The sequence below is a fragment of the Dipodomys ordii genome, unplaced genomic scaffold (genome assembly GCF_000151885.1).
Source record: "Dipodomys ordii isolate 6190 unplaced genomic scaffold, Dord_2.0 Scaffold206, whole genome shotgun sequence".
Classification (NCBI taxonomy): Eukaryota; Metazoa; Chordata; class Mammalia; order Rodentia; family Heteromyidae; genus Dipodomys; species Dipodomys ordii.
This window is the reverse complement of record NW_012267422.1, coordinates 72,435-88,464: the sequence shown is the minus strand read 5'-3', so window position 1 is coordinate 88,464 and position 16,030 is coordinate 72,435. Positions and strand designations below refer to the sequence as shown.

Sequence of the window (16,030 nt, the reverse complement as noted above, 5' to 3'; positions counted from 1 at the left end):
CTTCTACCCCGGTCTTACTAAAATAGTTCATGGAGACGCCTTCTTCATCAACGGTCTGCTGAGAGAAGTAGCCATTTTGAGGGCCACAGAAAACCAGAAGCAAAGTGAGATGCAACCATCAACCAATCAGTATTTACTAATACTAATCGACTAATACTGGCCAAGGTCAACTAACGTTTGACAACTACTTGAAGTGTTCTCCTTAAAAAGATACTGTTTTAGCCCCACCTGGGTAGGATTTGGCTGCGGGAAGAACCACTGTGACCATTTGATTTACAGGAACTAAGACCGACGAAAGAACATCAGTAGGTACCGAAGACTTTCGTCAGCCTTTTTCTTGCTCCTCCTCTGATCCCTCTTTCCAGTGAGTCTCGCTGAAACTGTAGATTAAATCATTGAAACGGAGGTAAAAGGGGGCTCTCTCATCACCCCAAAAAACTCATGGCTGAGTCTGTCGGTTGCCTCCCCAGCAGAATCGTCCCCCGCCGCAGCACTCGGACTTGTGATCGTGTTCCAAAGAGGGGCTGGGTCATAAGAAAACACGTGAAAAAGAGAAATTAAAGAGCTAGATAACCGTCGCTGGTCGAAGAGTGCTCGCGAGTTCCCAGCTTCGCACAGAGATGGCATCCCCAGCGGGAGAGGCCTTCCGCGTGAGTCCTTCGATAGCTCAGTTGGTAGAGCGGAGGACTGTAGAGGAGAGCCCAGTCATCCTTAGGTCGCTGGTTCGAATCCGGCTCGAAGGAACTCCCAACCTTTTGGCCATTTCTCTTTGTTTTTACAGAACATTTCCCTTCTAAGGAAGGTTTTCGCCCTCAGATGTATTCCAGTTGCACCAATCGTCCAAAGAATGGCTTCGAAACTGTAATCGATCTGTGACGAAACTAATTTAAAACATGAATCCTCTAACATCTTCATACTCGCTATCCGACTTCGACCCTGTAGTTCACACAATTCAATCTTCAGGAAGGCCCCCAGTCCTGACAAAGCGAATCGGAGGCGTTTCTCACTGTGTTATGGAGTCCAGAGAACCGTCTTCACACCTTAACCTTGGGTCCACAGCCAGGCCGTGGAGACCACTGGTGGGAAAAACCCTCGAGCCAGCCGGTAATAGGTGGTATTCGCGCGCCCCCTTGTGGCTAGTAAATTCTGAGTGGCTGGAACGCCAGTGCACGAGCCTCGCACAGGGCCCGGGGCAGAAATAAAATCCAGGGGGTCTATTTGCCTTTTGTTTTGTTTTGTTTAATTATGTCTTTTTTTTGGTGGAGGTCGGGAGCCGCATTTGTGAAAAATGGTGCACATCAGAATCACCTGGGGGGGAGATTTCTTTTTCACAGCCCTTCTGTGCTTGGGCCACTTTGGATTTGAGACAGGTGGTGGTAGTTCAAATAGCACAGGTGGATTTTCAATAATCCTGTTTGAAAGAGAAAACAACAATTTAAGAAAATAATCCATAAGCGGACTTCCTACCCACAAGGGGATGATTTGGGGAAAAAATAGAGATCTCTAAATAGTAGAATCCACTTGCTAATTTTGTGCCAATTTCGAATTAATCTAACGCCTCACTTTAAAATGTGATCTTAAATACTATGGAAGAATCCTTGATGATGCAGGTATTACATCAAAGTAACGCTAAATATACTAGATCAAAATACAGAAAAGTTGTATAAAGATTTTTGTATCTAGCAGTTTTGTTCTTTTCCTTCCCATGGTGTATAACTTTTACTTTGTAAGCAAATAATTATCTTATTTTGGAGTGCATCATACTCATCTTGAGAATTAATAATGAATATAGAAGGAAGCCCAAGCTTGTTGAATTAGGGTTGTTGTGGTTTGAGAACTCTCCTAAAATGCATTGCACACTATTCCTGTTTATACTAGGCTAGAGAATGGTCTAACCTGGCAGCTTGCTTTTTGAAAGCCAGTTGAGGGCAAAAGAAAATGGCTATATTTATTTTTCAAAGGCAATTTTTGGGTCATGAATATGAATGTCATTAGATAGTTCTGACTAGGCTTTCTGTTCAAGGAGAAATAAATAACAACCCAGATAAAATTCTTGGCCACATCTGGGTAACATTCTGCCTGTAGCAAACATGAATCACCACCACCACCACCACCACCACACAGACTAGGGACTAGGAATAGTGTATGGGAAAACTAAAACAAAATTCACACATACATAATCTTTGTTTTCCCACCATCTCATAAGGTAACGTGAGTGCATTTGCTACTTATAAGAATTTGAAGTCTATGAATAGATTCTGTGAATAAAAAATGTAATATTAACACGCAAATAACGGACGTGTACTTTGCAAATTCAGTTGTAGGAACCAAAATTCAGATCTGCATCGGCAAAGCATAAAAAAAATCCCAAAGAACTCAGCTTGGTTCATAGCAAAACTTAAGATGAGAAAAACATCCACTAGCCCCTAGTTCTTCACGGCTACTGAGGGGAAATTCTAGGTCTTCAAGGAAAAATGAACCATCTGTTTTGGAAGATGGGTTCCCGTTGTTATGTTTGTGTTTCAGAAGACAGTAGCAAAAATAAGGAAGTAAAGGATACCGACCAGCTGGATGACGGTGAAGTGGCCATCGTGTTTCTGCAAGAGAATCACATTTTTCAGATTGAATGAGTTTAACGTAGTGTGAAAATGTGTGTATGTGTGTGTGTGTGTGTGTATGTGTGTGTGTAGTAAAGCAACTCTTTGTATTTGTTGTACTGTAGAATACTCCCAACCAGAGGCTAAAAATTCAGTCTTATTTTCAGTCACCTGCCAACAATTTCTTTTCTACTTGCTTAGCTAATACAAGGAAACAAATAAAGGAAGATAAGCATAAAAAAAAAACACAAAACAAAACTGGAGAATGCGGGCATCGATCCCGCTACCTCTCGCATGCTAAGCGAGCGCTCTACCATTTGAGCTAATTCCCCACCTGAGTATACCAGACTGCAGCCTTTACCCTTTTTGATATCAGGAAGTAATTCAGGACTCGCTGACACTTTGATTGACACTTACCACTGACCAATAAGAAGAAGGGTTAAGTGCAGATCTTCAACAATCAACGCCACCCGAAACCTTTAAAAGTGTCCGTTGCTCACCCAGTGGGTGGGAGCTAGAATCTTAGATAAAAATTCAATGCCGGGGTCCTACGAATGGAAACCAGGTCCTGGAAGGAAACAGTGGATTCAACCAAGAAAAAAAAAATTCTCACGCAACGAGGCTAGCTTTGGCCCACATAATACATTTCCATCAAACCTCGAACCCCTAAAATGTCTAGTAGTTAACTGCTCCTAGAAGCAGATTTTCGAGTTAACTACCAGCCTCTGAAGACCTGCCTTTCGTGGGCCGCATAGCCACGAGGGGGCGCGCTTCACCATTTAATTTCTCTTCATTCTGGCTTCTGTAGGCCAAGTTTCAAGGGTTTACAAATATATGCACAGTTCAAGAGTATACAAACAGATCAAAAGACAAACAAGCTAGTCTATTTACGGCTTGAGATTTAAGCAGATTTGACATCTCAATTGCTTCTTTTCCTGAAATTGCATCAAAAGCGACTTCCTTTTTTGGGTTTAGTGAAATTGGAGCAAGATGATAAAATCGAAATCGAGGTGAAGTTTATGTAAGAAAACAACTACATGCCTTTATGCTGTGCAGGGCATCATTCTTAACCGACTTTCAAAGAGTTTTAGACTGCCCTTAATAGTTGGTGGTTGGTCATCTTTCTTTCCTTCCTTTTCTTCTTTCTCCTCATTCTTCTCTCTTTTCCTTTTTCATTACAAACAGGGCTGACAAGCAGGGTATAATTCTCCGTGGAAAGAAGCCCTTCCTTCCCTTCAAAGAAAGAGTTCAAAACTCATGTTTAAAGGAGGAATGACTGACAATAAAGTCCCCCATTAAAAAACACCTAGAAAAGTGTGTATCAGACTGACATATATGTCCTTGATGTTTCAAAAAATGCTTTATAGTTAGTGTTTTCACTGTAAGGTGCGATTCAACAGGGAAAGTTCGTAAATAAGAATGTGGAGGGGTTAAATAATTTTAGTAAAATGATGTCTTTGTCTTGTGCTGAATATAGAGAATATTTCCTTTAATTTAGTAGTTTTAAAAAATTGTTCAAATATTATGTTTTTTCTGTTGTAAGGCCTGAACTGAGGGTCTGGGTGCTGTCTCTGAGCCTCTTTGTATTCATGGCTAGTGCTCTACCACTTGAGCCACAGCACCATTTCTGTTTTTTTTTTAACGTATAAATTTTTATTTTATTGTAAAGATGCCATACAGAGTGGATACACTTACATGAGTAAGGTAATGAGTACATTTCTTGTTGAGCTTTGTATCTCCCTTCTTTTTCTCACACTATCCCTTCCCTTCCCACCTTCCCCACTCCTCTCCCACCAATTTAGTAGTTTTCATAGGCAGAGATACATTGTTACTGTAGTGAAGAAATTATAAATTATAAAATGTTGGAAAATCTTATTTTTTAATACTTACCAAAAGTTGTTAACCAACTAAAATTTCTCCTTACTTGTCCTTCAATGAATTTTACCTGGTGTAGGCTCTGTTTACTCTTTTTCTAGAATCTATCAGAGGTTTAGTGAAAGAATATTAGCCCAATCCCATAGCTTGGTCTCACTGACTAAACTGGCTAGTTTGAGTCTTGTAGCCATGAGTTGGGAGTTCTGATTTTCCTTAACATTGCTTAAGTATTAAATTCTCCAACCTCTTGGATGTCCAGAAGTATGTGAAAAACTGGAGCATTTTACAATTCACATTCAAGTTTTATTAATTGTTAATAATTGTTTTCCATTTGAATTGCGGAAAGAGAGAGAGGTACCAAAACACACCTGCCAATATTTGTTCACAGTTCTGGGATCCTCTTCACCTTAGTTGTCTGAATTTAGGACAAACACATCACTTATCAAACTCAGGTACTTCTGAGGGACAAATGAGAAGTAATCAGCACAGCAGGACCTTGGTGTCACCTGAGAGATTCATTCTAGAAAATATGAGAGGAGGAGGAGGAGGAGGAGGAGGAGAATCTTATTAGGATTTTTAAGATGTACATTAGATATCTTGATGTCTAAAATGAAGAACTTTACAAAACCAAAATGGGTTTTACCTATGTAAACCTGTGAAATAAACTATCAGCATATTTATAGAGAACACTTATTTAAAAGTGTTAAACTACCTATACTTTGTATATAATCAAGCAACAGTCACCAGATAGACTTTATTTTAGGACATTACAGAGGAGGGATTGATGTGTGCCCTTCGATAGCTCAGTTGGTAGAGCGGAGGACTGTAGTAGGATTGTGATGGCTATCCTTAGGTCGCTGGTTCGAATCCGGCTCGAAGGACACAGACTCTTTTTTATAAAAACCCGTAGACCAAAACTGTTTAAAATAAAACTAGAATGAGTTAAGAAGTAAATTGTCACTCAGATATTTTCAAACATAAACTGGCCTTTTAAATTTATGTCTATGTCCAGAATAAACCAGAAATACGGAAAGGGTAGTTTGTTTTGAAAAAGGTGTTTTCGAAGGAGGTGTTAACTTCTTTCATTTCTCACAGCACCCTCCCTCCTTAAACCATCCCCCCCTATAGCCCCCCCCCCCCCCCCCCCTTCCCTCTGCAGTGCTAACCAGATGTAGTTTTTTTTTTTGTTTTGTTTTGTTTTTTTTCTTTCCTTCTCCTTCCTCCAACTGAGTTAACAACGGATCAAGCAACCGAGAGCCAAAGCCTGGTGGACGAGTTCAGAGAGGAGCCTGAAAAGTTCAGAAATACGAAAGGCGTCCGGCCGGCAAGAGTCTCACTTCTTTTTTTCTTTACTCAAGATTAAGATATGAGACAGCACAGCCTTTGGGATCCTTTGTAATCATGGTGTCTTTTGAATACATTTTATTAAAGACCATTTCAAAAATAACCAAAAGAAAGTTGGGCGAGTCCCCCGCGGCGCTAACCTCAGTTCAGCCCACTGACGTCACGTGACCCCCATCTTTCCCCAATCCTATTCAAGATTTATTCTCCGCCCCTTGTTGCATTGTTTAGAAAAGGTCAGGGTTAACGATGAAAAGGGGGATGAAATCCATTTTTTCAGTCCTGTCCCTCCTCCTTACTAGGAGTGGGGAGCAAAAATTGAAAACGTTGGTGTACATGTGTAATCCCAGTCCCAGTCCTGCCTGTGGAGACTGGGGCTGGAGGATTATGAGTTCACAGCTACATAACCAGACCCTGTCTCAAAACTAAAAAGAAAAAAAAACAACAACGAAAAAACCCACAACGGTATTTTTATAATGTAGATATTTGAATATTTTAGTAGTTTCGTGATTACAACGGAGTGAAAAATTCTATAGGAGCCTCAACCACACTCCAGCAACGGCAATAGATATGAACGATGTAGGCATGAATTCGAAAAGAAGGGTGGGGGGCACTACGGGGATCCTCTCTGTGGGCTCCACAGTGAGGGCGAAGGAGCGGGAGCACCGGAGCTTCCGGGGCAAGCATGGAGGGCTGAGGCCTCACTTTTGCCCAGGAGGCAAGTCGGGAGGACAAGTACAATACCGGAGATAGTTCTATTTATACTATACAAACAGGGAACATATTAAAGACCTATGTGAAACACACTAAAAAGCACACATCTTAACTGTTCAAAGAAAGTTTTTATTTTATTTATTTTTTACTATGAAGATACTGTACAGAGGGGTTACAATTACATGGGGAAAGTTTTTTTATATGATTGTACAATTACTAGTCCGATCAGTTTTTAAACATTTCTAACATCCTAAAGGACTTTTGAAGTTTATCTAGCAAAAGAAACTAAATTACAGGCACCAATCAAACCATCAACACCTGTTTAAACTGCTTTAGTCTGTTTTAAAAACGGTCCATTGTGAATCCTTCGATAGCTCAGTTGGTAGAGCGGAGGACTGTAGAATTTCCTGGTTAATGGTCATCCTTAGGTCGCTGGTTCGAATCCGGCTCGAAGGAACGAATATTTTGAATGGCCTTCAGCTAAATTTACAGACTAAAATCAAGAATCCCCTGCCCACTACTGTTAAGGAAGTAGTCTCGAAAACCAGGTAGGTTTTCCGGGTAGAGAAACAACAGCAGGATTGGGAATGAAAGACATCTTGACATCAAGATACTCTTTTCACTTGCTTTTGGAGATTGGATGGTCCTTTAGGACCTTCAGTCACATTACTATTTAACGTTAATAAACATGTTATTACTAATAATCTCAAACATACACAAATGTTTAAGAAAACCATTATTGAAGGCTACCATTTAGCATCACATCGACACACAGGACACACTCTCGCACTATCTGTCTCTATGTGTCTCCACCCCTTCCCCCATCTCCCACCCCTTAAGTTTCCGATCTTTTGAAGTAACCCCAAGATGTGCCGTTTTACTCATGGATATTGTTTGAAGACGTTCAGTGTTAAGAATTTAAAAACGTACCGTCATGAAAGGAATCCAGGGCAACTGCTGTAAAGTTCTCAGTAAAATGAATGAAACCGGCATCTGAGAACCTTTAGAAAGAGCGCTGGGCCCCTGGTGCTTCAGAAATGCGCTCAGGGTCCGTCCTGCTAATATTTTCATCTCTTAACTTTGAACACGGTTTTGTACTCTGGGCTACTTGGCTGGAGCTGGGAGGAAAGTTAAGCCCCAGCAAGAGGCGGTGTGCTTCGATGGTTCTTAAATATCCTAGGCCAGCACGCGAAAGTAGACTATATGTTTTAAATACATAGTTCCCGATGCTGTCTGTCTCTGCATCGGCCAAGCAGTTGGGGCCCGTAGAAAGACCCAGAGCTTCCAAAAGGGGAGGAACCCCAACCTTTGTAGAAGGGTAGGGTGTGTGGGGGGGTTATGTGTGTGCCGGTACGCCCTCCTATCCTTCCCCGGGAAGATCGCAGCCCTTGAAGCCTGGTGAGGACCGCGGCTGCGTAGGGCGGGGCGGGAAAAAGGATTTACAGTCCAGTCTTGTCGGATAAAGTAGTCAGACCTCGTGAAAAGAGGAAAGCGAAACCGCTGTGGGAGGAAAGCTCGAGTATTTTCAATATATATGTATTTATGTGGACACTATAGCAACCCATAAGCGTAACAGGAGCCAAACTAGTTCTTTAGATCACTCAGGCTACATTAAAAAAGGCCACAGGGTCAAATTAAAAACCTTAAGTTAAAAGCAAAAGCTTAATTTCCCAAAAGGTAAAATCACCAACTACAATTGCAAAGACTAACCACACTAAACCTCTCTCCTCTCTCTCTACATTTTAAGTTAAAAACAAAACAAATTCAATTAAATTCCCCAAAGGGAACTACAATTGTAAAAGACAAACTACATTAAATCTCTGTCTCTCTCTGGTTCGGGTCCTGGGGCTTGAACTCTGGGACTTCGTTGAGCCATAATATAACTTCACGTCCAGTACTTTCGGTGGTTAATTCCAGGCCTCACAGCCAAGGGATGGCTTGGAACCACGATCCTCACACCTCGAACTTGGAAAAAAAAAACCAAGTACAACATCAACACTTAAATTTGTAAGTTGAAACTTATGAACGTCGAGGCGTGAGTCAGCCACATTCGCACTCGTACCAGGACCCCCGGCCGTTAGAACAGACACTCCAAAGTGAAGTTCTAGAGTTCCTGGAAGACCCTGTGGCGCCCTTATTACGTCACAAGGCGGCGCCCTTTTTACGTCGCAAGGCATTCCGCCTCTGGTAACATCCCAGTGTCTATTTCCACCTCCGCTACACCAACTCGAGAACTATATGGGTTTGCCTCTGGAGAACTTCTCACACTGTCCCCAGCACTCTGAACTTCCTCACCGCCGGGAGACTCCCCCCCCTTTGGCTACCAACCTTCTTGCCTTTTCCGGGACCCGGGAGTATCATTTTATTTCACTGGGTAATTACCTCCTAGGCCCCGCCCCTCGCCGCAGGCAGCAGTATCGTTTTATTTCATTGGGTAATTTTCCCTCGGTTCCGCCCCCAAAGGCCGTCGCACAGACGCGCGTCAGTCGGCACCGACTGCTTTACGGGTGTCGTGTTACTCGTACCGGCCAACATGGAGGGAGAGGAGTCGCTGTCCCCCACCGAGCCGGACCTTCTGGAAGGGACAGACCAGAAGCCAGAGTTGGAGGAGGAGCAGGGTGAACCCGACGAAGCGGCTCGCGGCAGCAAGAAGCGGATCGTTCCAGGGATTGTGTACTTGGGCCACATCCCGCCGCGATTCCGGCCCTTGCACGTCCGCAACCTTCTCAGCGCCTACGGTGAGGTCGGACGCGTTTTTTTCCAGGCTGAAGGTAAGCTCACAGTCCCAGATGGGGAAGGGCGGCGGGTGGGTGGCACCCAAGGCCAGGGGGTGCACACCTTCGCTGCCCCGTCTGCGACGCCGCGTTGAGGGGCTGGTTCCCTCTTTCTGGCAGGTAAACCGGTAGTGTGCAGCCTAGGAGGAGAAGGCGTGGGGCGGAGGGAAAAGGGGCGGGCGGGTCGCAGGTGTGCCTTGTGGGGCCTTAATTCTTGGATTGTTAACGCTTGGGTTCTAATTCTGGCTCCTCACACCTCTCCGGAACAGTTTTTTTTTTTTTAACAATTTGTTAAATGAGTACAACTGGAATAAGCCTCTGGCATTTCTACCAAGCTGAACACGTACATCTCTGTCAAAAGAGAGCGTGTGATTGCCCTCTCCCAGCCCCCATTTGCAGACCATATACGGAATTGGGGTTAGGTGCTGATTCGGGTCCATTTAGAGGCCTGATGAAGGGATATTATTTGAAGAGAGGGTTGAATGAGACCTCACAGATTATTCCTTTCCATCGAATTGGAAAATTGGGACCTCCGCTGTCAGGTTTGGAAAACATCATGGCCAGTGGGACATGCGTGGGAGCAGGTGTTGCCTGGGACTTCTAGACCACTGTTTGTCTTTGATCCCCCAGATCAGTTTGTGAGACGCAAGAAGAAGGCGGCAGCAGCTTCGGGAGGAAAAAAGGGATCCAAGTACAGCAAAGACTATACTGAGGGCTGGGTGGAATTCCGAGACAAACGCATAGCCAAGCGGGTGGCAGCCAGTCTACACAACACGCCTATGGGTGCCCGCAAGCGCAGCCCCTTCCGTTATGATCTTTGGAATCTTAAGGTGAGACTATAGGTCTTAATGCTATACTTCTAATCTCCCCTCTTCCCCAAGAGATCCTGATCCTGTGATCTCTTGTTGGCTCATTCTCCCTTCTTGATCTGCACTATTTAGAACTTTTTTTTTTTCAACAGTTGAATTCTACAAGAGCTTTTTTTTTTTTTTTTTTTTGGTCGGTCGTGGGGTTGAACTCTGAGCGTGGGCACTGCCCCTCAGCTTTTCAGCCCAAGGTGAACGCTCTATCACTTGAGCCACAGCACCACTTCCGGTTTTCTGTTGGTTAATTGGAGATGAGTCTCACGGATTTAACCTCAGATCTCAGCCTCCTGAGTAGCTAGGATTACAGGTGTGAGCCACCAGCGCCTGGCAGGAGCTTTACTTATTTTTTTTAAATAGTTTTTTTTATTGAGATTAAATTTCACAGTATTGTGAGATAGTGATATTAGGAAGTTATCATAATCATGGTCTATAATGTGTGTGAATTCTATGAGCTTTCACAATATAACTATTTCTTCCACATCAGATGATATGTACATTTCTTTCCTTTTGCTTAGTGTAAGCTATTCCTTTTCCCTCTCATTCCCTCCCTCCCATTGCTGCCCTTGAATTTCTTAGTTCATTTTCATCAATGTCCAGTGCAGCTGCTAGTCCCCTCTGTTGATATGACAAACAGGACTGGAGAAACAAAGGACCTCCACTCACTTTATCGTTTCATTTCTAAATGACTCCATGTTCTTGACCACATATATGATATATATATATGTCCATATATATGCATATATATACATATATATATGTGCATATCTGAGGGAAGCTAGGAGGATGATACAGAATCAGAGGGAAATGGGAAAATATGTGAACATTTTTTCCTTAAATTTTCTTGCCCACAGTATTTGCACCGTTTCACATGGTCCCATCTCAGTGAACACCTTGCCTTTGAGCGCCAGGTGCGCCGGCAACGTCTAAGAGCAGAGGTGGCTCAGGCCAAGCGTGAGACTGACTTCTATCTTCAAAGTGTGGAAAGAGGAAAACGCTTCCTTGCTGCTGATGGTGATACAGCTCGGCCTGATAGCTCCTGGGCATTTGCCCAGCGTCCCACAGAACAGGAGCTGAGGGCCAAGAAAGCACGCCCAGGAGGACGGGAAAGGGCTCGACTGGCTAATGCCGAGGACCAGGCCCGTTCTAACCGAGGTCTCCTTGCCAGGATTTTTGGAGCCCCCTCATCTTCAGAGAATGTGGAGGAATCCTAGCAAGCCAGGGACTTCTGAGAGACAGAGTGGTCTTCACCTAGCACAGCCCTGCTTCTTGTCTACCTCATGCTAGAATGATGAATGACTGCCCATGCTCACATTTTCTGTTTTTCTCAGTCCAGTAGTTGCTGGTGAAGTCTCAGACATGGAGCTTTTGTTAAGCCTCTTTGCTGCCCCAACACTCTTAAGTGCCAGGATGAAATAACTTATGTCATACTAACATGGTTATAACTATAGTAAATGCCTGTTTCACTTTGTTTGACTTGTGGTTCTTTGCCCCCTTTTCACTGGGGTCACTTCTGGCCTCCCAAATGGCCTTTGTTTTCAACTAAAGTGACTAACATTAGTCTGTATATTGACTACAGGTAAGGGTAGCAGCAACGTCTATTGTATTTAGAAAAGGTTTTCAGGTATTGTAGTTATTGGGTTGGGGAACCTTTTTCCAAGATGTATTTATAGAAGAAAAAAATTAAAATATCTTTATAGATGCTTTTTTAGCTTTAGGGGTGAGAGTCATTGAATGTTTCAACTTTGATCTTGTTCCCGTCACTTACATTCATTCCCTCCCCCCCCTCCCCCTAGTTCTGGGGCTTGAACTCAGGGCCTGGGCACTGTTCCTGAGCCTCTCTGTGTTCAAGGCTAGCGCTCTTCCACTTGAGCCACAGCATCGCTTCTGGCCTTTTCTGTTTATGTGGTACTGAGGAATCAAACCCAGGGCTTCATCATGCTAGGAAGCACTCTCACCACTAAGCCACATTTCTGATCCCTCATTCTATCTTCTTGTCTTGGAGATCTAATTTAGTCCATCATTCTAATCCAGATTTTTTTTTCCACCCAATTTCTTAGCTCAGTTTATCAATCATGTAATTCAACATATATTAAGCCACTCTGTGAGGAAACAGTGACAATGGGATAGAAACATGTAAGGGATAGAGTAGGGGCCCATGGTAGGAGTGGAATGCTTTCAGTATGTTTTTGGTTTGTGATTAGCCTTCAGAGATGGGTTAGATTTGAAATTTTCCTAGTTCATTCCTGGAAACTGAGCTGAGAAAACGACAGTAGAAGTCTTAAAGATCCATATGTGCCCCAACAGTTGAACAGTACTTTTTGTATAAAGTGCGTCAAATAAAGTGTGTAAAAGTGAGCAAAGCCTAGGAAGGGAGTTGGGAATAGTGTTCTGAGGGACACTTGTGGCTTAGATAAGGGGTTCACAAGCAAGCTCTAAAGCAGGCCTGATGGCTTCACTGGGCCAGGGTAAGCTATTAAAAGGAATGAAAGGGTGACATTGTCCAAAAAGAAATGTACTCTTTACCTCACTTATGTAACTTAGCCCTCTGTACCTCACTTTTATAATAAATATTTTTAATAAAAGGAGCTAAAAACTTGGGTGTCATTATAAACTAAGAAATCTCATGTAGATTAAATTATCCAGAGTGGAAGTGGTAGACTATGATTATAAATCTTTGAGTTTTACTTTGATTCTTTTTCCTCTATGAATCCTAATTTGAGCATATTACCTGTTTTCTGTTGAGTCTGCAGAATCAAAACTGTAATATGTGATTTCTAACAAAAATCAGAATAGTTCTGAAAGCAAACTTTTGTTTTTTAAAAAATTTATGGGTTCAATCTGACCAAATGTACATACTCCATGTTTTCCCCTCCAAAACAAGCATAAAATTTAGTGGGATTTTTTTTTTTTTTAATGATCCTATATGGGACTTTTTTTTTCCTTTATGTCAGTTGTGGGGCTTTAACTCAGGGCCTGGGCACTGTCCCTGAGATTTTCTGCTCAAGACTAGCACTCCAGCACTTTGAGCTACAGCTCCACTAACAGTTTTCTGGTGGTTAATTGGAGATAAGAGTTGCATGGACTTCACTACACAGGCTGGCTTCAAACCAATATTCTTAGATCTCGGCGTCTTGAGTACTAGGATCACAAGCATGAGCGACAAACACCCGGATAATAACGTATACTTTTAACCATTACATCCTGATTCTCCAGGTGTTTGGAAAAACCAAGTACATTTTAAGGATGGCAACAGAATTTTAACCTAGGGTGATCTGGCTAAGAATCTTTTTCCATGTTAATCAAAAAAATTTCCTCCAAGCCAGTTCATGCCTGTAATCATAGCTACTCAGGAAGCTGAGAGCTGAGATTGCAGTTTGAAGTTATCCCAGGCAGGAAACTTTGGGACTGTTAACTCCAATGAACTACTCAGAAGAGCTGGAAGTGGTGCTGTGGCTCATGGTAGAGCACTTGCCTTGAGCAAAAGAAGCCCAGGGATAGCACCCATTACCACAGTTCAAGTTCCAGGGCTGGCAAAAAAAAGTTCCTCCAAAATGTAGACACATGAACATGTAACATCCCTGTTTACTTTCTTCTTTCTTTTTTTTTTGGGTCCAGTCGTGGGGCCTGAACTCTGGGCCTAGGCGCTGTCCCTCAGCTCTTCAGCTCAAGGCTAGCGCTCTACCACTTGAGCCACAGCGCCACTTCCGGCTTTTTTTTTTCTGCTTATGTGGTGCTGAGGAATCGAACCCAGGGCCTCATGAATGCAAGGCAAGCACTCTACCACTGAGCCACCTTCCCAGCCCCAACATCCCTGTTTACTGTGGTCCTGGCACCCATAGTTATAGGATTTTTGTAAGTTTTTGACAATGTTAATTCTTGTAACCAGTTATTAACCAGTTAATTCTGGTAATCCAGTTCAGGCTGGATTCATTATATATTGGTTATTAAAATGTTTTTAATATTTACATGTTTAGTATTTTTTCTTGCATTTATTGGAATTAAAATTTTTTAATGAGCTATAAAATGATTATAGACTAGCTGGGCACTGGTGGCTCATGACTGTAATCTTAGCTACTCAGGAGGCTGAGATCTGAGAATTGTGGTTCAAAGCCAGCCTGGGCAGAAAAGGATGTGTGAGACTTATCTCCAGTAAACCACCAGAAAACCAGAAGTGGTGCTGTGGTTCAAGTGGTAGAGCACTCACCATGAGTTGAAGAGCTGAGGGACAGCGCCCAGACCCAGAGTTCAACTCCCACGACCAACAACAACAACAAAAAGATTGTAGGCTATAAGCTTGGGAATCTTCTGTGCCTACTATGCACAATGGATAAACTGAATTCTTTCTGTGTTCTACTTAATACCTCTAGTGTGTCTCCCACTCTACAAATCTTTTGCTTTTCTCTGCCCATAATAAGCTTTCAGCTTTCTGCCAGGATAGCAGAAGGCACACGGAAGGAATGGGAAGGGTTTGAAGATAGAATTCTGGTTTTTAGCACCACCTCCTTCATCCTTACTCCCTCCACTTCAAGAGTTAATCTGCTGCTGTTTGTCTCTAAGCAGTTTAGAAACTGGTGTTCATTACTTTGATTCTTGAATTTATTGCTTTGTTAGGTGAGGTTCAACTTTCCCATTTGTTATATTATCCTGATATGTGCTTATAACAATGCTTTTGCACTTTTTTTTTGTCTTCTGTTTTTCTCATCTGGATTTATGTGTGAAAATTCCTGCCACTGTGATTTGAGAGACTGTTCTTTTAACATAATTTTTGCTTCAAAGTAGCTAAAGGGTGACAGTATCAGCTTTTTAGTTTAGCTGTTAATGAAAGTTTGTGAAACAGGCAACAGAGTAGAAGTGTGATGGAGATACAAGCATGGGAATTAAAAGTCAAGCAAGTATGGGAGAGAGGAAGTAAAAGACGGAAAAAACAGCTGTAGAAGGGAAAAACTTTAGTAGGAAAGTAATCGCGGAAGAAAAGGCAAAGAGGAAGAGAACTCAGGCAATAGGGTAAATAAAAGGAAAATTAAAAGTTTGAAAGAACATAATATTGAGAAAAAAATTAACACAGAAAAGGGAGGAGGAATGATGGGCTAGGTGACTAGATGCATTGTATATGTAAATGGATGTTAAATTGAAACCCTTTGTACAACTATTTGAATATACTAAAGGGAAAAGTGATTTCTTAAATATTTGTCTGAACTTGTAAATTGTACTAGCCCATTATAGGTTAAGTACTGTCATCTCTGATTGTATCTTTCATAATGAGATTGGTTATATGTATGTTTCAAACTTTCCAGAAGCCAAGTTGTCCTATTGTTCTAACATCGAAAAGGTGATCATCTCAGATGGATGACTGCTAGAAACATGGGTCAGTAAAGAATGACACTCTTGGTAAGAACAGTGTTCAGTGGTTCATTAAATGAAGTACCTTGTGGGAGCTGAAAACTTTTAATGAGTGTGACAAAGCTGAAGACCCAGGGAGCCTAGTTAAATAACTACTTAATTGGGAAAGTATAAAACTGCATGTGTTTCCCTGGGATCTAGAAGCCAAGTACCAAGTAGTGAGGTAGAAATTGCTATGATTAGCAGACTCCAAAGGACAAAGCCATTTGGTTACCTTGGTGACATCTGACAAAGAATTCTATTAGTGGTAATATATATATCCATCAAAATGATGTAGCAAGCCAGCCAACAGATAGCCATTTTATTCTAATTAATACAAATTATAGATAATATGCTAGGACTTCTATGCTTTAACAACATGTTAGAATTTTATTCCTAAGAATGTATGTACATATTAAAAACACCTTCTGATAAGTCAATTATATATTAAATAGGAAGTAACCTATTAATTGATTTTACAGTT

The 16,030-nt window shown here is 42.1% G+C and overlaps 1 protein-coding gene and 4 non-coding genes across 5 annotated transcripts; 4 read left to right on the top strand and 1 right to left on the bottom strand.

Annotated features, from left to right (window-relative positions):
* Positions 1–656: 656 nt before the first annotated feature.
* On the top strand, positions 657–743 carry Trnay-gua. The gene is given in 2 exon segments: positions 657–693; positions 708–743. It is a non-coding gene; the product is annotated as a tRNA-Tyr (tRNA).
* Positions 744–2,856: 2,113 nt separating this feature from the next.
* Positions 2,857–2,929, bottom strand: Trnaa-agc. The gene has a single exon. It is a non-coding gene; the product is annotated as a tRNA-Ala (tRNA).
* Positions 2,930–5,264: 2,335 nt separating this feature from the next.
* Trnay-gua lies at positions 5,265–5,353 on the top strand. The gene is given in 2 exon segments: positions 5,265–5,301; positions 5,318–5,353. It is a non-coding gene; the product is annotated as a tRNA-Tyr (tRNA).
* A 1,538-nt stretch (positions 5,354–6,891) lies between these two features.
* Trnay-gua lies at positions 6,892–6,983 on the top strand. The gene is given in 2 exon segments: positions 6,892–6,928; positions 6,948–6,983. It is a non-coding gene; the product is annotated as a tRNA-Tyr (tRNA).
* A 2,064-nt stretch (positions 6,984–9,047) lies between these two features.
* Positions 9,048–11,635, top strand: Abt1 (activator of basal transcription 1). Its single transcript, XM_013035232.1, has 3 exons — positions 9,048–9,298; positions 9,932–10,131; positions 11,019–11,635. Exons 1-3 carry the CDS (start codon positions 9,061–9,063, stop codon positions 11,376–11,378), a joined length of 798 nt encoding a protein of 265 aa, XP_012890686.1. The 5' UTR covers positions 9,048–9,060; the 3' UTR covers positions 11,379–11,635.
* The last annotated feature ends 4,395 nt before the right edge of the window (positions 11,636–16,030 follow it).

What these genes read in the sequence shown, in the direction of transcription:
- Abt1 (XM_013035232.1), top strand. Translation starts at nt 9,061, where the DNA reads ATGGAGGGAGAGGAGTCGCTGTCCCCCACCGAGCCGGACCTTCTGGAA. An exon ending in CGTTTTTTTCCAGGCTGAAG is followed by an intron (nt 9,299 to 9,931) that starts GTAAGCTCACAG and finishes TTGATCCCCCAG; the next exon opens with ATCAGTTTGTGAGACGCAAG. An exon ending in ATGATCTTTGGAATCTTAAG is followed by an intron (nt 10,132 to 11,018) that starts GTGAGACTATAG and finishes TCTTGCCCACAG; the next exon opens with TATTTGCACCGTTTCACATG.